Source organism: Chrysemys picta, chromosome 5 (assembly GCF_011386835.1).
Source record: "Chrysemys picta bellii isolate R12L10 chromosome 5, ASM1138683v2, whole genome shotgun sequence".
Taxonomy (NCBI): domain Eukaryota; kingdom Metazoa; phylum Chordata; order Testudines; family Emydidae; genus Chrysemys; species Chrysemys picta.
Genome location: NC_088795.1, coordinates 98,339,234 through 98,362,363, shown reverse-complemented (window position 1 = coordinate 98,362,363; position 23,130 = coordinate 98,339,234). Strand labels below are relative to the sequence as shown.

General features: G+C 44.0%; 1 protein-coding gene and 1 long non-coding RNA gene across 2 annotated transcripts in view; both read left to right on the top strand.

The window, feature by feature from the left end:
- The window catches only part of LOC122172325 (uncharacterized), a 28,879-nt gene extending 18,773 nt beyond the window's left edge, over positions 1 to 10,106 (top strand). Inside the window, exons 3-4 of the long non-coding RNA XR_006172525.2 lie at positions 5,081 to 5,232; positions 7,128 to 10,106. This is a non-coding gene — a long non-coding RNA (uncharacterized LOC122172325). The remainder of the gene's footprint in view (positions 1 to 5,080; positions 5,233 to 7,127) is intronic.
- A 1,597-nt stretch (positions 10,107 to 11,703) lies between these two features.
- Positions 11,704 to 20,026, top strand: UCHL1 (ubiquitin C-terminal hydrolase L1). The gene is made up of 9 exons (XM_005300596.5): positions 11,704 to 11,849; positions 12,067 to 12,078; positions 12,604 to 12,732; positions 14,488 to 14,638; positions 17,203 to 17,288; positions 17,369 to 17,416; positions 18,014 to 18,083; positions 19,180 to 19,238; positions 19,587 to 20,026. Exons 1-9 carry the CDS (start codon positions 11,817 to 11,819, stop codon positions 19,671 to 19,673), a joined length of 675 nt encoding a protein of 224 aa, XP_005300653.1. The 5' UTR covers positions 11,704 to 11,816; the 3' UTR covers positions 19,674 to 20,026.
- The last annotated feature ends 3,104 nt before the right edge of the window (positions 20,027 to 23,130 follow it).

Sequence of the window (23,130 nt, the reverse complement as noted above, 5' to 3'; positions counted from 1 at the left end):
TACAGGTCAAAGTAAATGCTATCCAAAAATGGCCTGTCCCAAAGTCAAAAAAACAGGTTCAATCCTTCTTATGCTTGGCCAGATATTACAGGCAATTTGTACCGCACTACAGTCAAATCGCCGCCCCACTAACAAACCTAACCAAAAAGAAACAGCCAAATGCAGTTCAGTGGACTAAAGAGTGTCAGAAGGCCTTTAACCAGCTTAAAGCAATACTCATGTCTGTGCTAAGGGCCCCGAACTTTGACAAACCTTTCCTAGTAACCACAAATGCATCTGAGTGTGATGTGGGAGCTGTTGTAATGCAGAAAGGACCGGATCAAAAATTCCATCCTGTCATGTTTCTCAGCAAAAAACTGTCTAAAAAGAAAAGCCACTGGTCAATCAGTAAAAAAAAATGTTACGCCATTGTATATGCGCTAAAAAATCTACACCCATATGTTTGGGGACAGCATTTCCACCTGCAAACCAACCATGCTGCACTAAAGTGGCTTCATACTGTCAAGAACAATAACAAAAAAACTTCTTCGGTGGAGTTTAGCTCTCCAAAATTTTAATTTTAAAATACAACACATTTCAGGAGCTTCTAACAAAGTGGCTAATGCCCTCTCCCGTAAAAGTTTCCCAGAATCAACTGGTTACAATCATCCTTAAAATGTAAAAAATATTGTTAGTTTTTACATAATCAGTAGTATATCTAAAGGTACATGTGTCTTTTAATTCTGTTTTCTCCTAGAGCTCCAGGAAGAAATCACAGCCAGTGTCATAAACATACAGCTAAGGATAGCATAAAATCCCTGTTTACCCTGTAAAGGGTTAATTCCTCTTTTACCTGTAAAGGGTTAAGAAGCTCAGATAACCTGGGGGCATCTGACCAAAAGGACCAATAAGGGGAGAAGATACTTTCAAATCTGTGGGAAAGGTTTTTTGTCTGTGTCTCTCGGAGCCAGCCAGGAAACAGGGCAGGGGGAAAATACATCTCCTTAAGCATATCTAAACTAAGCATCTAGTATTGCAAAAATAGTAAGTAATAAAAAAATGCATTAGGCTATCTTTTGTTTTAGATTGTAAATTTCCCCCGTGCTAAAAGGGAGGTTTATCCCTGTTTTTGTAACATTAAGTTTTGCCTAGAGGGGAAATCCTCTGTGTTTTTAACTCTTTTATTATTCTGTAAAGTACTTACCATCCTGATTTTACAAGGTAATACTTGTAATTAAATTAAAATTTAATTAAAATTCTTCTTTTAAAAACCCAATTAATTTTTCATTGTTCTTAAGATCCAAAGGTTTGGGTCTGTGTTCACCTGTACCAATTGGTGAGGATATTATTCTCAAGCCTCCCCAGGAGAGGGGGTGTAGGGACTTGGGGGGATATTTGGAGAAGGTAGGGCTCCAAGTGGCCCTCCCTAAATGTTTGGTTGAATCACTTGGTGGTGGCAGCAATACTAAGGCAAGGAAGAAATTTGTGCCTCGGGGAAGTTTTAACCTAAGCTGGTAAAAATAAGCTTAGGGGGTCTTTCATGCGGGTCCCCACATCTGTACCCCAAAGTTCAGAGAGGGGAAGGAACCCTAACACCTGCATTCCCATGAAGCACAGTAATTTCCAAGCCAATCCAAGTAAGTGACATTCAATCTTAACTATAGTAGAGCTGGCACTAAGTTGTAACAGAGTGTTGTCCCATAGCAAGCAAATTTTTACCTTCTCCTTGCCAAGTTGCTGTTCTTATAGGGCCTGATTTTCAGAAGTGCTGATCACTTTTTGACTTTAATTGAACAAATAGTCTGACTGGGCCTTCATTCCCTGCTCCATTTATTTATTTATTTATTGGACCAGCAGGATAAGGTCTAAACAGGGAATCAACTTCCTGCTTGCTGGAAATTGCTATATCCTCTGTAGCCTGTCACACTTCTCTCTCTCTCTCTCTCTAAAAAAAAAACAAAAAACAAAAAACAAACAAAAAAAACCATAGAAGAAATAGAGCAGGTCCAAAGATTGGTAACAAATATTAGAGGTATGTTGTGGGAGGTGGGGCTCTTCTATGTGAGAAATTAAAGACATGAACAAAGGAAGCCACAGGAAATTAAATGGCAACAAATATAAAACTGATAAAAGGAAATTTTTTTTGAGGTCCACAGGCTTATAAAATTATGCATTGCCAGAATATATCATGGAGGCAAATTGTTTGGTAAGATCTAGAAGAGGTTCAGACATTCCCAGTACATGCAAAAAGACAGAAGCAGCAGTTAAACTACTGTATCTATGATACTAATTATAATGCCAAATATCCTCATGCTTCAGGGATAAACTAGTCACTGACTAGAGTCAGGAAGAAAGTTAACCCATCACTTCACTTGCACAATTGTTTGCTTTCATTATAGGATGTTTTTACCTTCCTCTGAAGCATTTGATGGCATTATAGTGACCGGATCGTGGGCTAGATAGATCAGGTCCAGAATGGCAATTTGCATGTTCCTACAGAAGAAGATCATTTGTTTATTAAAAGTGGCTTTGTGCCTCTCTTCCTGCCAGCCTGACAAGATTTTTTGTGTGTAATCAATCTATTCCTGGGTATGTCTTTGAAGAGATTGATCTCTACCATCTGGAAATGCTAATGACTCACTAACTTGTTCATATCTTTTTGGTTTACTGATACAATATATCAATCCTGAAATTGAAATCATTGGAGTTAGACCAGGGATGACTTTGCCCCACGTTTCTTAAGATAAATATATTTTTCTACTCAATATTTTGCTTCAGTTCAGTTTTGTTGTGGAGACATTTTCCTCTGAAGGAAGATCTGTTTCTCCTTCATGTAGGGTGACCAGGTGTCCGGTTTTGGACCGAAACACCCGGTCCAAAAGGGATCCTGGCAGCTCTGGTCAGCACCGCTGACTAAGCTGTTGAATGTCCAGTTCGTGTGTCTCTGCAGTGGGGCTGGCAGGCTCCCTGCTAGCTGCCGCGTCGCAGTCCGTGCAGCTCTGGTTTGGGAAGCAGCCAGCATGTCCGGCTCCTAGCATTAGGGGCTGCCATGAGCAGGAGCACCCCCATGCCCCTCACCATCTCTTGCCCCTCCCGCACCCCATCCCCCATCATTGCATCCCTCCCCTCCCACCCCCCACACCTACCCATCCCAACCCTGTACCCCTCACAGCGCTCTCCCATCCATCCTCTCCACCTCCCATGTCACCCCCCACACCCCATTCACCTCCATACACTGCTGCACTCCCATTATGTCCCTATACACCCCTGTGCCCCCCACATCCTCATGTACCTGTAGCCTTCTGCCTCCCCCTGCATCCCCATCCACCCCACATACCTCCCCACACCCCCTCCTCTCTCCTTCACTGCCCCCTCTCACCCCCACCCTGCTCTGGTCCTTGACCTCTTTCCCTCCCCATCCTCTCTCCTCCACCTCCACCCCCACCCCCATCTTTTCCCCTCCAGTCCACCCTCCTCCCTTCCCAGCTGGGTGATTTAGGCAGCCCCTGAAAAAGTGTATGAAAAAGTGTCATAGGCAAGTGTGTGCATGCATTGTATGTGTGTAAGAGACTGTGTGTCTTTGTATAGGGAGGTGCGTGTATTACAGCCTCTTTGACTTTTATTCCTTTTGCTGGCTTGTGCACAAAAAACTTGATGACATAAAATATGTGAGTATTCATTTCATAACAAGTTTAAAAAGAGAAGGGAACTCTAAAAGAAATGTATTATTTCTTAAAAAGTGAATGTTGTTGACAAGTAATTGCAGAAAAGCCAATGTATCAACTACAATGTATAAACTATTTGTTGCAGACTCTCTCTTTTTATGTGTATGTCCAGCACCTACCACTCTGGGTCCCTGATCTTAGTTGGGGTCTCTAGGCACTAAACAACAATTGTAATAATAAATAATGTGGAAGTATATGTGTTAGTGCATGCTAGATGTATACACATGAATAAACGTGTGTATCTGCATGTAGGTGTGGAAGTCAGTTTCTACAGATTTAATTATATACGTATCTGGACAGGTGTGCATTTCTGTGGTTGTGCTCTATGGATTTGTATTTGGGCTTCAGGAGTGGGCCTTTAATGGACTCATTGCAACTGTGATAATGTGTGGTCCTAATTCCACATATAAAATTACAATAACTTTAGTGAACAAAAAACATGGAGCTGGCTATGAAAAATGGGAAGAGGGGAGGGAAAGACTCATGAAAACCTTTGTGAAATTTCATTTTTTTTAAATTACCCTTTTTGACTATTTTGCTATCAGCTCTAGCGTCCTGTAACAAATAAAACCTGAACTTAGCTTAATATATCTGTCAGAACAATAAATATGCCTATTTGGGCCTTGCAGTGAAAATGAGCATGTGAGTGAGGGTTGGGGAGAGCAAGCGACGGGGTGGGGGTGTGTGGAGTGAGCAGGTGCGGGGCCTCAGGAAGGAATGGGGCAGTGGCGGGGCCTCAGGAAGGGGCGGGGCAGGGGTAAGGCCTCAAGGAAGGGTGGGCAGTGGGTGGGGCAAGGATGTTCAGTTTTCTGGAATTAGAAAGTTGACAATCCTACCTTTATGAAGTGGTCTTACTCATCTTGGTCTCACTCACTTACAGCAAAGTTCCTTGAGCAGTATTTGAACTTTGGCTATAAAAATCTTATGATCTTCTGTACTCTTTTTCCCAATTGTGATTTTTTTAAAGTATCTGCCTTCCATGAGATAAAATTCCAGCAAATAGGTCTTAGATTCCAAGGCCAGAAGGGACCATTGTGATCATTTACTCTGCCCTCCTGTATAACACAGGCCTCAGAACTTCTCCAGAATAATTCCTATAGTAGGTATTTTAGAAAAACATCCAATCTTGATTTTGAAATGGTCAATGATGGAGAATCCACCATGACCCTGGGTAAACTGTTCCAAGGATTAGTCACCCTCATTGTTAAAAATAGATACCTTATTTCCAGTCTGAATTAGTCTAGCTTCAGCTTCTAGCCACTGGATTATGTTAAACCTTTCTCTGTTAGACTGAAAATCCCAATAACAAATATTTGTTCCCCATGTAGGTAATTATCGACTGTCATTAAATCACCTCTTAACCTTCTCCTATATAGATGCACTCCTTGAGTCTAATCTCTACAATCCTTTAATCATTCTCATGGCTCTTCTCTGAAACTCTACAATATATCAACATCCTTCTTGAATTATGGGCACCAGACCTAGATGCAGTATTCCAGCAGCAGTTGCACCAGTGCCAAATACAGAGGTAAAATAACCTCTCGCCTCCTACTCGTGATTCCCCTGTTTATGCACCCCAGGATCACATTTTTTGGCCCCAGTGTCAGACCAGGAGCTCATGTTCAGCTGTTTATCCACCAAGACACCCATTTCCCCCCACCCCCAAGACACTGTTCCCAGGATAGAACCCCTCACCCTTTAAGTATGGTCTATATTCTTTGTTTCTAGATGTATATGCTTACTTTTAGCCATACTAAAATGCCTATTGCGTGCTTGCCTCCAGTTTACCAAGCAATCCAGATCACTCTAAATCAGTGACCTGCCCTCTTCATTATTTACCACGCCCCCAATTTTGGGGGCATCTGCAAACTTTATCAGTGATGATTTTATGTTTTCTTCCAGGTCATTGGTAAAAATAGCACAGGGCCAAAAACCAATCACTGAGGGCCGCACTGGAAACAGACTCGCTCTCTGACGATTCCCCATTTACAGTTATATTTTGAGGCCTGTCAGCCAGTTTTTAGTCCATGTTGATTTTATGTTGATTTTATATAGTTTTTTAAATCAAAATCCCTGATGAGAACAAGAGAAGGTTGACTTTCTAGTGGCTTCAATCCTACCACCATTTACACTTGTCTAATTTTACTCACAGGATTAGTCCTATTGTCTCCTCAGACTATTCTAATGTCTAAATTCATGCAGATGTGCATAGGATAGAGGCCTAAGTATGTGCCAGAGCCATGAAGACAATCCAGGTCTCCTGACTTGTCCCAGTCTTGTGTCAAAACTAAAAGACTTCATCCTTCACCATTATTAATAATTGTTTGTATTACAGTAGAGCTTAGAAGTTTCACCCAAGACTGACCTGTACTATTGTAGCAGGTGCTGTACATATATGGAGAATAAGACAGTCCCTTCCCTTACGGGCATATATTATAAATAGACAAGATAAAAAAAGTTAATTTTCCTGAGTCGCAACACAGTGTCTTCTGCTACATGCCCATTTTCAGCTTTTCCCCCCTCTGACAAAAGTCCTCCAAGAGTTTCATATCTGCTAGAGTGCTCAGACATGCTACTTTGGGCAGGATTGTCTTACTTTTCAGCAAGCCATTGTACTTGTCTGTTCTAAAGTAGGGGAATATAACATTTTACTTTATGATACCGCCAACCTCCTTGTCCCATTCCTATAGGGAAACTAAGGCACTGATTACATCAAAGATAAAATCAGCTACCTTTATCATGTCCAGGACATGATTTCAGACCCTTAACTTTGTTATTTCGGAACAAAAACTTGTGTCAAATGTACTTGACTTCATGAAGCCTAAGAACAAGATTTTTTTTTTTTTTTAATTGAAGCCTACGGTAAGGTTCCCAAATACATATTTAGGCACCTGAATAAGGGCCCTGATTTTCAAAAGTGCTGAGTATCCAACAGCTCCCAATGTCAAGTTTAGTCTTTTATTTTTGAAAACATTAGCCTCAGTTTGTGGCAGGTATGAAGTATTGAAAATTAACCTAGTTGAGTTATCTAAGTGCAAAAAAAAAAAATGCTGTGTTTAAATGCATCAGTTGTTTGGGTGAGGTAGTTTTTCCCCCCCCCCATGCTTGGATAATTCAAAGAAAGCAACAAAATCTTATCAGCGGCGTGACACCGTAATATGAAAAGTGCCATTAAAAACTATATTAAATGTTAGCAGACACCATAATGTTAGTTATCTTGTTTCAAATAGGCCAATTTGTTTGCTTTCATGTGTGCCAAACACCTATGTCCTTAAATCCTTGCTCATATGAGTAGTCTTCTTTCTGGCAGTCCCATGGAAGTCCCCAGAAGCTTACAACAAATATCACAAACTGAAACTTCACTTCTGCAGTATTCATATGCTTTGATCTTGCATTAACATAGTGCCAATCCCCTTTTTCCAGCTCCTGGACACCTGAAGACTACCTACTGCACCACCTTCTTTCTGTTAGACGCTTCAGTTAGTAAGAGATCCTCCAAGCTCGGAAGCAAGCCTTAATTACAGTCCTTGTCCTTTCTCATGTAAGCCTTAAAATGGAAAGGGGAGAAGGAGGAATAAGTTATCAATTTACCCTATATTTAGGGTAACAGAAATCTGTCACCGGATTATATTTCCTTTGCTCTCTGGAATCAGCAATGAGTCTTCTGAAGCCAAGATGTACACTGTTCCTCGTTTAGACAGCTAAGTACATACCGTATCCCTAGAATTATCAGAGACAGAGCAGACAGCACCTTAATTCATAGAAAGTACATGGGTTTCAACAGTAATTCTTCAGCATGTCCCCTGATGTGAACAAGATAAAATGTCTCAGATCACATTTTATATGTATATCCACCTGCACCGAAGAGAAGTGTTACACAGCAGGGGCTGCAGCGCACCATATGTGGGGAGGGGGAGCAGGAGCCATAGCACTGTGCCCCCGAGCCATCCTGCCACTACACCCCCTGCCTGACAGTCCACTTCCCCTCTCAGGCACCCCATCTTCTGGCTCATGAACCCTACACCCACTCCCCTCCAGGAGGCTCAGCCCTTGAGAGAGACCCCTTACCATCCCCTCCCAGCAGCCCCTGTCTCCCCTTACCTTAGCTCTCCCTGCTGGTGAGCCTCATCCCCAGGTGAGGATTCCATCATGCTTCCCAGCAGATCCTCGGTGCTGAGAGGAGCCACCACAGTTTCAGCAGCCCGCAGCTGAGGGCCTGGCATGTGGCACGCTGCACACTGGAGCCACTACAGCTACAGTGGTGCTGCAGCCCACTGTGCCAAATTGCAACAGTACTCAAATTTGGTCAGGCCAAAAAGTGATTGGGCCATGGGCCAGGTGGTGTCCCCAGCTCCAGGGCCCATACATAGGCTTCCTCTTAGTGAAGATGTTGATTTATGTATACAATTTTGCATTGTTTCCTGGGGGCAGAATTATTTATAGCAAGTGAAGAGAATTTTTATTACAGTATTTGTGTTTTGAAATTACCATGCTGATAGACATGGCAGATCACCTTTTAGAGAGATTATGGGTGAGGTTTTTCATTCCTGATAAAACCCCTATGTGCTGCTTCACTGGCATACAAAGACTGTAAGAGCCCTTCAGTTGGCCAGATTTATGCAGGCCCCTCAAAAGCCTTGACACAAGGGGTGCACTAGAGCAAAGCTGGAGCTTGGAGGAGACGACACAGGCCTGTAGTACTACAGGCATTCTGCAAAGTACCTCTGCCCAAAAGCAGATCTGTAAGATACACCAGGGACTGCTCCAGCCCTCAAACAACGCAGAAATGAGAGGGTGCAAAAGTGGTTTAGAGACAGGTTCACTCTTCCTCCCTTGGGTTGTAAGATCTGTGCTATACCTTCCTCTAAAGGGAGCTGCAATAAATCTCATCCTACGAATATATTGAGGGCAGAAGGCAACTTATTTGTCTGTGTGTGTTCTAGTTGTTTGCTGTATCTGTACCTCCCAGTAGATGCAGAGCTAATCCTAGACATGTGAATAGGTTGGCCAAGGATTCTAGCAATACTGAGAGATATTGTCTAGCAGATTACCTGTTTTTATAGTCTGGTTTCAGGGATCAGGGACTATCTAAAAAACCTGATGTATTGTGAAACAAGAGAAATGGAAAATACAGCACTATTTACCAACTCTTTACTGAGGTATAGCAATACGTACTATCCCTGCATTTACTCTGACATAAGACAGCAATATTTCTGTGGAAACATAGACTTACCACTGGCATGCCCTCTCATGGCCGGGCATGGCATAGCCAGCTCTCATTCTCCATTGTCCCCTGGTAACAGCCAGTCTGACCCTGCAGAGGTCTGCCTCTTCTCATGACTCGAATCACTCTGAAGTCTCTCTCATGGGATATTGGTGTCTCAGACAGTGCACCATGTGACACTACTTGTTAATCAGACATCTTCCACCCCTCCAGGGCTCCTCCTCTATTCCACTCTACTGTCAGGATAATAGCCCCAACACTTCTCCCTGGAGTCTGTCAGCCAAACAAAACACACCAAAAGCAACATCTGCTCCTTCCCCCACTTGAACTTTTAATCCATCCTGGGTGCTCCCAAGTTCTCCATTATTCTGCCAAGCACTGACTCTCAGGGGTTATCTTCTTAAAGTCTTGGCCTTAGCCTGGATCCTCAGTAACAATCTTCCTCCAAGGTTATCTGCCTGTAAATTGGCCCTCTCACACCTCCTTCACCCCTGCTATCCTCTCCCTAAGCACCAATTTAATCTCCCTGCTGAAGCACCTCTGGTCTCCACTGCCAAGAAAGGAACTAGAGAGCCTATCCCATTCTCTTTAGAACTTCCTTCCTACTCTGAGCTTCCTTTCTTAACTATCACTATGCTTTATCTATAATTAGAACGGAATCCACTGCAATTCCATATATGTTGCATAGTTCTCATTGTCACCTTGTCTTTTCCCTACTACTTCAGTTGTGACTAGGGTTGGGTATTAGATCAGTCCAAAAATAATTGGTGAACTGAGTGGTCAAAATAATTATAAAAAATGGTAAAATATTTTAAAGACCTAATTTATTAGAACAGTAACAAGAGAGTCAAAAGAGTAAGACTTTATGGTCTCCAATAGGCTTAGCCTTAGATAGATACTTACACCTAATTACAAAAAATAAGTTACTTAACTGAGTTAACTTAGAAATATCCAAAACACAATGAAATGAATTGTTTAAAAAATGACATGATGTTGCCATGATGCAATAAAAAGATAGGTCACCGCCTACATCACAGCATTTTTGTTGGAATATTTGACAATATTTTTCCATGGACAAATAATAGGCTATCAGTTGATGTTCTTTGAGACCAGTCAATTGACTGGTGTGCCAAACCTGCTTGTGACCTGATTTGAATGACTGTTAATACTGCAAACTGCTAGAGCTAGAACCAATGTTGTGTTCTATCTGAAATCTTGTAAAGTACTGCCAGCTTTCAAACAGTATAAACCAGTGGTTCTCAGAGCCGGTCTGCCGCTTGTTCAGGGAAAGCCCCTGGCGGGACGGCCAGTTTGTTTACCTGCCGCGTCTGCAGGTTTGGCCGATCGCGGCTCCCACTGGCCGCGGTTCGTGGCTCTAGGCCAATGGGAGCTGCAGGAAGTGGCATGGGCCGAGGGATGTGCTGGCCACCTTTCCCGCAGCCCCCATTGGCCTGGAGCAGCGAACCACAGCCAGTGGGAGCCACGATCGGCTGAACCTGCAGACGCGGCAGGTAAACAAACTGGCCAGTCCCGCCAGGGGCTTTCCCTGAACAAGCGGTGGACCGACTTTGAGAACCACTGGTATAAACCATTAATTTCTACCTGTAGGAGTTCATTAAACCATTGTTGCTACTCTCCTCAGCACTTGAGGAGTGATGTTTACCTGCACTACAGGGCAAGAGGAGCAGGGGAGGCTGTGTCAGTTAGGGAGGAGTCATGTCTGCTTTGTCTTGTACTTGCAGCATAGCATCTTGGCTGCTGAGTCAGTTATCTGGCCCTCCCTTTGGTACCTTTCAGTGGTCAAGGCACTGAGGCAGGGAGCAGTAGCAATAAAACCCATTTTTCTTTTGAAAAAATAGGAAAAAATTGAAGTGTAAGATTGAAGAAAGTCTCATGGAGCCTTCTAGTGGGGGAGTTGGGAGGGAAAAGTACATGGGATTTAAGAAACCTTCCTCAACCCCAAGGTACCCTAGCATTTATAAAATTATGTAGGAATAACTCTGGATCCCTCTGCCAGCAATGAAGTGGTTAATCTGTCCATTCCCATCCTAAGCAGCAAAGAGCTAGAATTTCACACAAGGCTTGCGGGGAGGGGGAAGTGATGGCAGGGTTTGGAAGCTGCTGTTTTCTCAAGTATTTTCTTCGTGATTTTTATTCACTATTTGGTTGGGGGTGGGGTTCTTTTTTAACCTTGCTATTGTGAGCAACACAATGGAGGTCGTGGACTAGTCAAATACAGACTTCACATGATTGCAAGATAACCTCTCTCCATGTGTTTTTCTAGTGCTGCGTCACAGCGCTCGCCTAGAACATAATACACTTCTGCAGTTACCCGGTAATACATGAATCCATGATACTCCGGGAATAAATGGTGCAGCATAACCCCACACTCCACCTAACAACACCCGGGGTAGATATGACATTAGCATCACCCTAGTCCTCTCTGGCACCACACCCCTGGCAAACCTGCTCCCCTGTTGCTCTTGCTGAACACCACGTGTTTTTCTTCTGCTCCTGGCAACGTCCACACAGAGGATCAGGAGACCTGGGGACCAGCCCTGTCCCGCTGCGCGCTCCAGACACAGCCCACAGGCATGAACCTGCCATTACCGCACCAGGGAAACGCATTGGAGGGTTTGGTGGGTGGGGGGGTGGGAAGTACCATTGTTTCTTTGGGGGAGGGGGGGAAACGGACAGCGATGAACAGCCGAGTGTTTCCCCCTGGATTGGTTTTGCCCCTGCTCCTCCTCCTCCCCCCTGCAGAGGCCCGGAGTGAGTCAGCCCGGCGGTATATAGCGCTGGGCGGGCGGGTCCTGTGTTTGCGGAGCAGTCGGTCCCATTGAGTCTCCTCTTCGGTATCTGCTTCGTCGCCGCCGACGTCGTGCACCATGCAGTGGCAGCCTATGGAGATTAACCCCGAGGTGAGCGGGTGCAGCGGGGAGAGGGGTTTGGATTAGGGCTGCCTGGAAGATCGGGGTGGGAGTGGCGCTGGGCCCCGGGTGACAGGTGGGGTGCAGGGCTGGGCGAATGGGGGGGGGGGGCAGGGCTGCTGGGCGAAGACCTGGGTGGGGAGCAGGGCTGGGGGATGGGCGCGGCTGCTGGGGTCTCCCACTCTCTCTCATCCGCTTTGTCTTGCAGATGCTGAACAAAGTGAGTGGCCGGCGCCGGAGGAGCCGCGGGGCTGTCGGGCCGGAGCAGCAGGCGGGAGCCTCCCTCCATCCCCGCCGGGGTGGAGCCGGAGCGTGATGTCTCGGGGCGCGGCTGCCCAGTCACGCCTCCGTAGGGGGGCTGGGCGCGGCGCGCACTGCGGGGCTGCCACGGAGAGGCTGGGAGGGGGTTGCAGTCGGGGTGGGGCCGGGCGCCCCATCGAGCGCTGCCCGCCTCTGAGTCCGCCCCACGTGCGGGGCCGGGGCCGGGACCTGGGCTCGGCGGCAGGTGGCGCTGCGGCCCCGCGGTTTGTGCTGTGTCACTGGCTGGAAGCGGGCCGGGGAGGGGCGGTCTGACCGCGGGTCCTGCCGTCGGGGCTGGCTCCCTTATGGCTGTACAGTGGGTGGGGCTGCCTGTGTTGGGATGTGCGGGGTGGGTCCCTGGGCTGGGGGCCCCTGCTTACCCCCACCCTTCCCTGATGAGCACCCAGCAGGCTGGGTATCCCCTGCCTCATGTCTCTCCCTGCAGGTGCTGTCCCGGCTGGGAGTTGCCCCTGGCTGGCGCTTCGTGGATGTGCTGGGGTTTGAGGAAGACTTGCTGAGCTCAGTGCCCACCCCGGCCTGTGCCCTGCTCTTGCTCTTTCCTCTTACTGCCCAGGTAGGTCCCTGGGATGGGGAGGGGCAGTAGCTGCCATTTGTGCAGTGCTATCCCTGTGCAGGGGAGACAGCCTGCTGAATCAGCAAGGGCCTTTGTTTTCCTTTCCATATCTGAGATTAAATCTACTATATAGGTGATACTAAACAGAAACCCCACTGATTCTCTTCCCTTGTGTGATGTCATGGGATACACATGCTGCTTGGCACTGGCAGGTGGCCCACCCCAGGAGTCTTACTGTGATGTGTGGTAAACTAACACGATGCAACACCTAAGTGTGCATTGCAATTAATGGCTATTTTGTGCAAAGTCTAATGTTAAAATATGTTCTTCTGTGGGTCTCCTTACCTGAAATTCTTTCTTTAAATTGACACTCCCTTAAATCTGCAGAAGCAGGTTTATCTAACCCAGATAGTAACTTGACAAAACAAAGAAGGCAGACCTACTCAGACTTGTAGAAGAGAATGCTGTGTCTCTTTCCCTACTCCAAAACTAAGATGGCAACGCTATCTAGCAGGTGGTACAACTGAACCAATAAATCACTTCCTACTAAATTCTCAGTCAGGAAATGGAAGCTCCAAGACCTGATATCCAGACTTCTGATCTGCATCTGTCTATTAGATAGACAATGAATTAGTTAATGTATGCATTCTTCAAGACAAGATCTGAATGGGGGGATGTCATGCATCTGATGGAGTGAGTATTCACCCACGTAAGCTTATGCTCCAAAATGTCTGTTAGTCTATAAGGTGCCACAGGACTTATTTGTTTTCAGTTTACTATGTAAATTATGACACATGTAACTTACTTCACTTAGTATTAATTCATTCCTCAACTCAATCTGAATGTATTGGACTGAGGTGATATCTTGCTGTCACTGGGGCTTCCTCAGAAGACCTGTAATCTGCTTGACTGCATGACTGTCTAATTAGAACAGTCTAGGGATTCTTCAAGGGAAGAATAGCTTTTAGATCTACTGAAACAGTACTAGTATCCCAAAACTTACAAGTCAGAATACTGTATCAGTGTATTGGCACTTTGCTATTGTCTGAGTTGGCAGTAAGGGGGGTTGCTCACTTGTAGTAATTCTAATATGAATTCTTACTTGACTAGAGGCTAATCTTGGATGCACAGTTAAAACCTCAAATTTACTAGAATGACAGTCAGTGGTCTTGACTATAACTGTATGCTAATTTAATAGCAAATAAGGAGCTGAAACTACTGGGAGCATGGGGGAGACATAATGATATTACTGGTCCTGTAGCTGGCTCAGCTAAAGGTATCTTGAGGATGATAATAGAGGAGGCAAATATAACAATTCCTTGTATGAGCAACATCTCTCCCACACTAATTGTCTCCAAATACATGAAATACAGCTGATTAGGGAAGCCAGCTACAAAAAATTCTGGCTCTAACTTAGCAAGCTCTTGAGTGGATTGGACAGTAATGAGTCCTTGGAACTTGATTTCTCATGCCAACTTTTGTATAGCTGATAGCCCAGAGGAAACAGCTATTAGGTGGAGTCCCATACTACAACTTGGCTCATGCACCACACATACATTATGCAGTACTAGACCAATGTCATCCTAGTAAAAGTAAAATCATGTGGGTTTGTTCCAAAAAGGATGGCTTTCTGGTTACATTAGAAAGCATCAGAGGGGAAGTGATCTTCCATAACTGACTTTCCTGTTAGACGCTGCGATTTTTCTAGACATCTTAAAATCCTTTACAAACTGTTGATGTACATATTGTTTGCAGCATGAAAACTTCAGGAAAAAACAGATGGAAGAATTGAAGGGACAAGAAGTTAGTTCCAAAGTGTATTTTTTGAAACAGACGGTTGGCAATTCCTGTGGGACAATTGGCCTGATACATGCAGTTGCTAATAACCAAGATAAATTTGCATTTGGTGAGTATAGATATTGAACCATTTTCCTTTAAAAGGGAACTTCCTCATAGGCCACTCACTGATCTGCATACCCCAGACCCACTGTAGCTAAAGAGTTCTTACACTAGCTACTTAATTTATTATATTGCTAAGACTAGGTTTGAGAAGATCAGATCTAACTAGAGAGCTCTTCCCTTAACATTTCACTATAAGAAACTTAGACTTCAATGGCTTATGGTCTCTGCCCATAACTGAGTGACCTACACTCACTGCTACTTGAATAACAGAAGGGGAATATGCTAGTCTCAGAGGTTGGACAATAGTGTTTTCTATATTGAGTCTGACTCTTGGTACCTGAAGTGCTGGGAGATCTGATCTAAAGGGAGGTAATCAAATAGAAAATTGGATCTAATTAGCATAAGAATACACCTCTACCCCAATATAACATGACAGATATAACACAGTAAAACAGTGCTCGGTGGGACGGGGCAGTGCACTACAATGGATCAAAGCAAGTTTGATATAACGTGGTTTCACCTATAACACGGTAAGAATCTTCTTTGGCTCCTGAGGACAGTGTTACCTCAAGGTAGAGGTGTACCACTTGCCTGGGTTTACATATATCAAGGGCTGGGGATTTCTCTATATAGAAAAAGTTTACAAATTACTGGTGTCAAACACAAGCTTGTGAAGTTACCTGTACAGTAACTTCTTGCTTAACATGGTAGTTATGTTCCTGAAAAATGCAACTTTAAGTGAAACAATGTTAAGCTAATACATTATTCTTATGGGGAAATTGGAAGGGGGGGGGGGGGGAAGAAGCAGGGGGGTAGGTTCCAAGGAAACTTTTTCATCAGACAAACTATATTATAGATATAAACACTGTTTTAAACAATTTAATACTCATCATAGCTATGATTGTGAAGCTTGGTTGAGGTGGTGAAGTTAGAGGGTGGAAGAAGGAGGGATATTTCCTAGGGAATGCCTTGCTGCTAAATGATGAACTAGCACTCGGCTGAGCCCTCAAGGCTTAACACTGTTAATGCTGCCTCTCATCAAGGCAGCACAAACAGGAGGGAGGGGAGACAGCATAGCAGACCCACACCTTGGGTGGGTGGGTGGGTGGGGGGGGAGATGTGCACTGCCCCTTTAAGTAAGCTGACCCACTCTTAAGTGCATTGTTTTTTAAGTGGCTCAGGAAGCTGAGACAGTAGCTGCTGCCCCAAGCTCTGTCTCTCTCCCTCCATGTCCCCTCCCTGCTTTATATGGAGAAAGGGTAAGGGGGGGGGGGACACCCTGACATTACTCCCCCCCCCCCCCCCCCCCCAACAAGCAGGAGTCTCTAGGAGCAGCTCCAAGGCAGAGGGCAGGAGCAGCACATGGGGGAGGAGGGAGGGACACAGCTGAATTGCCAATTGGTGGTTTGGGGGGGGGGCAGGAGGGAGAGCAAGCTGCCGGTCCACCCTGGTTCAAAGTCCCCACCAGCCAGCTCCAACAGGCTGTTCTTCCTGCAAGCAGTGGAGAAAGCAGGCAGCTGCCAAATGATATTAGAAGGGAGCATTGCACAATTTTAAAGGAGCATGTTCCCTAATTGATCAGCAACAAAACAGTGTTAACTGGGATGACTTTAAGTGAAGAGTTACTGTATCTCTTGCACAATAAATCTAGAGCAATGAAATATACCTTTGCTGGCACCTGTGAGGCTCTCTAGCAAAAAGCTGCTTGGTTTAGCTATTGTCTTAGAATGATAAACTGTAGGGATACCCAGTATGGTAGGGTGGCACCCACTATTCATTTCAGGAAAACCTGGCATGGCTAATAACTAGAATACCTACTCATTCACTCCTGCTCACACCTAAACTTAGTCAGGAAAGTGACTGTAAAATAGTAGTCTTTCAAATTGATGGAGCTACTCATGTTGGGGTATCTCTGTTGAAGGGGGTTATCTGAGTAGTTAAGCAACCAAGGAGCTGGATTGTGAACTGGCTCATGCACCAGACTGCTCAGTTAAGCACACAGAAATTCTGTCCCCTTTAAAGAAATGGGTTCTACTGAGACACTAGAAGCAGGCAGAGTTGGGGGGGGAGGGGGGGAGGGCTCTTTTTTTTTTTTTTTCTCTTGACTTCATGAAGTCGGAGCATCAAACACCACAGAACTCAATAGTATCAAACTGGGAATTGGAATAAACACTTTAACTGCTCAGTCCAGAATTAATCTGGAAGCCCTTTTGTCGGGTAGGGGGAAAGGGAGTAGAAAACCACCAGGTGTTTAGGGTTAACATTCCAAATATAATGGTGCTCAGTCACTTATCAGATGCAGTAGTATCTGACATGTGGTGACTCTCATTCCATGGCCTTGACCTAAAATTAATTCAAGTTTAGAATTTAGGTATGTTGCAATACTTCAGTAAGTACTGAAGGTAGCATGAGTTTCTAAAACTGAGTGTACTGGGCAGCCTAGATACATAGTTTACAGATATGAATATACTTACTATAGAATGTTACACAAACATAGCTTGAGTTGGACTCACTCATAACCTATATATGAAAACATTCATTGTCTAACCATGGCAAACTCTTGCACAGATGATGGATCAGCCCTGAAGAAGTTTCTCAAGGAAACAGCTGATCTCTCTCCTGCAGAGAGAGCAAAACATCTTGAAAATAACAAGGTACGAGAATTATTGGATTGGGAAAGTCTTATTGCAATTAATATTTGGGGTGTATTAATCTGTATCTACTTTCTCTTCAGGCTATTCAGGAAGTCCATAATGCTGTTGCACAAGAAGGCCAATGTCAAGTAAGCTTTGCACATGAGACTTAGTTTATTATGATAGGTACTACAGTGCTGTATCTCTCTATTCCTACAGCTAATAGGTGGGAAAGGGAGAGATTCTTTGGATCATGGTCTTGCTCCAGCTTGACAGCACTGCATTATACCATTCCTTCCATTAAAAAAGGCAAATAGGGAAGTAACAGAACTCCTTTCACAAGTCTGAATAAAACTTTAAGAAGCTCCTTATTGCCCAAATGGGTCTTGGACTAAGTTACTTAGAGGACTTCAGAAAACTTCCTCTGTCTGATTTTTTGATGTTTACAAAAACTGCCACCCTTGAGCAAGTATGGGAGGAGCTGAGCCTTAGTCCTATTGCTGACTTGGGCTACTAGGCTATTACATGACCTTCAGATGACTTGCTTATCTCCTTTTTTCTAGTCCCTGTCTATAAAATAAAGAGAATTTGTTACATCTAGGTATTAAAAACCTGTGTTTCACAAATTCAGAGCAAGATCCAGATTCTCCAACAAACTGGAGCCCAAAGTAATTGACTTCATAGATTAGTTTGCTATTAGATACAGCTACACCATCTTACTGATTCTGTCTTCTCTCTCTCTTCAGGTAGAGGAGGATAAAGTGAACTTCCATTTTATCCTGTTTGTCAATGTGGATGGACACCTGTATGAATTGGGTAGGGTTATATAAATCTGTATTTGGAGTAGGCTGATGTAGCTAGGTATTTAACCGTGGCTTTACTTCATGGTGAAAATTAAGCTTGTTTGTAATCAACACATGGGCCTCTAAGTTGCTTACTAGGTAAATCCCCTGTGCAACCCATTCTGACTAGAAATATCCTGAAACCAGTATCTGAGAGCGGTCTTTTCTGCTCTCCTTCCCAAACAGCTAGACTTTCAATGTTTCAGGCTCTCTAGATCACAGCATTTCTCAAATGCAGCCACCAGAGGCTTTTCTTGCAGCTCCTGGGCTGTGACTGGGGGAGGGAAGCAGTAGCCCCTCTCCCAGGGGCACCAGCAGGGGTTGGGCCCTGCCCCCCTCCAGAGACACATGTTGGTGGTGCAGGCAGCTGTTGAATTCCCCACTTTCCTGGGGGTTGGGGGATGGGCTTCAGCCACAGGGCTTCAGGCTTCATCCACCCAGTCCCAGGCTCACCACCCACACCATCGTCCCTGTGCCCCATGGCCTCCCTGCCCACCTCTCCATCCAGGGCTTAATTTGTCCCAGGACTTGCCTGGGGCTGAGTATGTCTGCCGTGACAAGTGATATTAACAAACATACAAATCACTTTTTGTAGCAGGTGTGTGTGTGTTGCAAAGCACCTTATGTGTTTCTGTTTTCTGTAGTGGACATAAAGAGTAGAGACCACTGTACCTTTTTTATTGCTGAGTCTGAAAACCCCTATATAGACTGCAATGATTTGGACATGTGTATGTGCATATTTTGGTTTTCCTAAAGTTAATTACCTATTTTAGGAAAAATTGTCAGTGTGGCAACCAGCAAGAGTTGGTGACCACACTCTGAGGCCACCAAAACATGAGTATTATCCTAGAGCAAGGGGTTAACAAATTTTGCCTCCTTCAATTCCACATTGTGGCCACACTTCACTGACCTTACCAATAAGGAGTCTTGCTCTGCTATCCTAGCTCCTGAATGATTAGGAGGTGTGGGTTCAGGAAGCAGCTGTGTACAAACACACCAAAATCAGACCGCATAGAACTAATGTTTTAAAAAAAACTGTGCTGTCAAGTAATGAGGTTGTTTCTTTATAGATGGACGCATGCCATTCCCTGTAAATCATGGAGAAAGTTCAGATGACTTGCTATTGAAGGTAGGCTCAGTTACTTCAGTTATGAGTTCATAGTGTCTATGGATCTGGGGGATTCTAAAGCTGCATCTTTGCAGCATGCCTTCTTGAGCCAATTGCAGTTGGTCTGCTAGCACAGCAGTCACTTGGCTTGAAAAGCCTCAAACAGTATCACTAGCTGCTAGATAGCATAGTAAGCAGGTGCTACAGGGCTAGGTTCAAAACAGTCTCTAGCTAACCAATACCCTTGGCTTAACAAGGATGGCACACAGATTCAGGTGTTCTTATAATTAACTTTTTGGAATATATTACATACTGGCTGTTTGTTACTGCAGCCTATAGGAGTACTAAATAAGAACTCTTCTCTTTAAGGGTTCTGCCAAGATCTGCAGACAGTTCACAGAACGTGAGAGAGGAGAAGTTCGCTTTTCTGCTGTGGCTCTCTGTAAGTCTGCCTGAGATGCTGAAGAGGGAGTTGAAGGAAGGCAGTCTAATAGCACATCCAGTAAATGCAGTTTCAATCTTTCATTGCTTCAGTGCTTGTTAAATCCAATCCCCAGCTGGTTTGGCCAGTTTAAACAGTTCTGCAGAACTACTTCCACCTCCAGTATACACAAACATCAGAGTTTAAGAGAAATAAGCTCAGACTCTAATATGAACTGTTCTGACAACTGTCTTTGGACTCTTAGGCCCTGATTTTTCACATGTTCAGTAAAAAATGCTTTACATGGCTTGTTTAACCTGTGCCTATAAGTTAAGCTGTTTGTGATTTCCTGTACTTAATAGGATAAATAAACTCTTCTGCTGTTAAAGTGACTGGATTAGTCTTTCAATGTGGATCTTCATACCAGCAGAGTTAACAGTAACATGACTGTACACCCAGAGTAGGCCTCATAAGGGTGTTAATCACCAGAGGGCAATGAGACATAATAGATAAAATAGCACTTCAAACAAGAACAGGAACTGGAGGCCCAAAGCATAGGTAACAATGCTCTAACACTTAAGTTAGTGGCCCAAAACTAGGACCTATAGGGATAGAATATCCATTTTAGAGCTGCTCTCTAAACTTTTATTCTGTGCTCTAAAAACATCCATCTGTTCTTAATCACTACTGGATATGCAGGTCTCTTGGCAAACAGATGAAATACCTCATAAGGTAATGAGGGCACAGTAATTCTGTATTGACTGACTAGGCTATGTCCACACTCACATTTATGTCAGTGTAACTGTGTTGCTTAAAAAAAAAAAAGCCCCCACCCCAGTGACATAAGTTACACCAACCCAAGCATTGGTGTGGATAGCACTGTTAACTAGAGAGCTCCTGCTGACATAGCTACTTCAGCTCACAGGAGCTGAAGTAATTAGGCTGATAGGAAAGCTCTAATCCAGGAAGGCAGGCTTATTCATTTCACAGCCCCCTTCCCCACTTTTTTGAACACTTAAGAATTCTAGACCAAGTTTCCCTTAAAGGAGATGGGGATTTGATCAGACTGTTACAATGCTATTTGCTGTTCATCTTTCTGTGGAGTCCATCTTAAGCTTTTTGTGCACTTGCAACCTCTTCCTAGGAAGTGAGTACCTCTGGCTACTGGACTTACTTTAAAGTGATCCATGATGTTCACTTCATTTTAAAAATTTACTTTCCATCTGAGTGTATAACAACATCATGTTCTGCCAGGTATTACTGGCAACTTCTGGTAGGTGGAGAGAAGCAGGTGGTATCTTCAGGGAAATCCCCCATACTTTCCTTTCATAGGATATGAACCATCCTTTCTGCCTCTGTGCCATGCCTTCTAACTGAGTGACTCATGCTGCCTAGCAACACATCTGTATGAGGGAAGCTGCATGCAGTGTGAACACAGAAGAATTCCAGGAGCACACAACCCCCAGATGAAGCAGGGAAAGGAGGAGGAAGTATAGAGCCAGGCCACCAATTTAGTGTACCTGTAGGAGCATGCTTTTATCCCCACTCTGAGTTTTATTAGTGCAATAGATCTGTTCCCATAAGTTTGTTTGTTTACATATATAAAAAAAATAAATTGTGTAGTTGAGTGCAGTATTTCTGGCTGAGCCACAATCCTTCTCTCGAAGGCTAGATACCTCAGTCTAGCAGCTACATGGCAAAACACAACTAGTATCCTTACATTATTTTAAATAGCAGGGAAGTTTGGGTATGGTTTTTTTAACATGTAGTAGTGGTGACCTCAAGGCTAATCTCAACTAAGCTGCTAATCACTACATATGTAACAGCTGTCCTGTTTTTTGGTTGGTACTGTCCATGGTTTTGAACTCACTTTTGGGCACAAATCCAGTCAATGAGGGGGGCTGTTACCAAAATTTTTTTTTTTTATTTGGCCTTCTGCCAGTGGGAGCTTCTGTGTAAAGCAGGTGAGAGGTCTATAACTTTCTCCCCAGCCCTATCTCAGCTACTTCTCTCCAGTGCAATCTCAGAGAATAAAGACAAGGAGAGCAGGCTGCCACTGAATGAAAAAGTGAAAGGAGAGGATTAACTTCTTTCCTTCCATTAACCCAGACGACATACCTTGGAGCTGAGGCTAATGTAGCAGAGACCTGGGTCAAGCAAATTAGAATGAGTGGAAAGGAGGACAAGAGGCCATGAGGCAGGGGAAGATGCAAGCAAACTTTGGGCACACAAACAAAAGGCAGGAAAGCTGAGGGCTTCCCTAGCTATAGAAAGGAAATGCTGCTAGAGAAGGAAAACAAATGTATTGCCCTTTGCCCTCCAAAAAACACTGCCAGTAGTCTGCTACCTCCCTTGCATCCTGCACACAGACAAGACAAGTGTAGGAAGAAGAGTGGTTCAGGATGGGGAAGACTATAGGACCTTTGGGGATCATATTTGCAAATAAACATCCTAAATTTCAGATAACTATCTGAACGCCAAACCTGTAGATGCTCTTCTAAGAGTAATCATTATTTGTAACAAGAAATACCTAGCTCTTTAAATAAGTGCTGTATAATTGTTTGTGGTGTTGTAGTTTGTGGTCCCTTTGTGTGAGGGGCTGTACAAATACAGCCTCTGCCCTGAAGGATATGAGCATATGCAGGGTCAAAGGTAAAACAGGAATAGACAGACAGCAAGTAGACAACATGCTTGAGGTCATGTTAGATGCATGAGGAGTTAAGAGGTTTTTTGTTTTCAAACTGTTTTACCCTTTTACTACTTGGTATCTAATTTAATCCTTGTCTATGGTACTTTACATTTTAGCAAGGGGGCCTAGAGCCTATGATATTTTTATTGAATGTTACCAGTCAAACACAATGCATTTATTAGTTGCACCAACAGATAGTTTTAGAAAGCAACTCAATTTCAGTGTTTCTATTTTAATCACAATCTGCTTGAAAGCAGACTTATTCTGTTTCTTGTCTTTTCAAATTTTGTTCTACCTGTATTTTTTTTTTTTTTAATTTAATTATCTTGGCAAAAAACTTGACATTGATTTGGCTGCTGCACTAAGACTGCAGTCTATCATGCTGACCAGTATTGCTTCATTGTTTACTCTTACTCCCACCCCAGCCTGGCTGTAGCGAGCTCTCTCCTGTTTTATTACTTAGTTTTTAAACTTTAGGGGTAGGAACTGTCTTTTGTTCTGTGTTTGTACAGTGCCTATCACAGTGGGGTCTGGGTTTATGACTGGGTCTCCTACATGCTATGCTAACATAATTAATAGTAATCCTCTCAAAAAAAATTTTCTTCAAATTTGCTCCCTCCAGATTAAACTCGCCCCTCTTGTCCCTGCGTGCCCTTAGCTGACCTGGGACGGTGCATAATTTGCCCTTTTCCTGTTGCTCACCTTCCCTATCTCCCTTCCATCCCAATTTCCCTTTGTGGGTGGGTAAGTTACAGGAAAGAGCAGATACCATCAATGTTTCCAAAGATCAAGTAACTTTTGCT

Bases quoted from the DNA above. Each gene is read 5' to 3' on its own strand.
- UCHL1 (XM_005300596.5), top strand. From the start codon at position 11,817: ATGCAGTGGCAGCCTATGGAGATTAACCCCGAG. The intron at 17,417-18,013 runs GTAAGCTTTGCA...CTCTCTCTTCAG, and splicing joins CACAAGAAGGCCAATGTCAA to GTAGAGGAGGATAAAGTGAA. The intron at 19,239-19,586 runs GTAGGCTCAGTT...CTTCTCTTTAAG, and splicing joins CAGATGACTTGCTATTGAAG to GGTTCTGCCAAGATCTGCAG.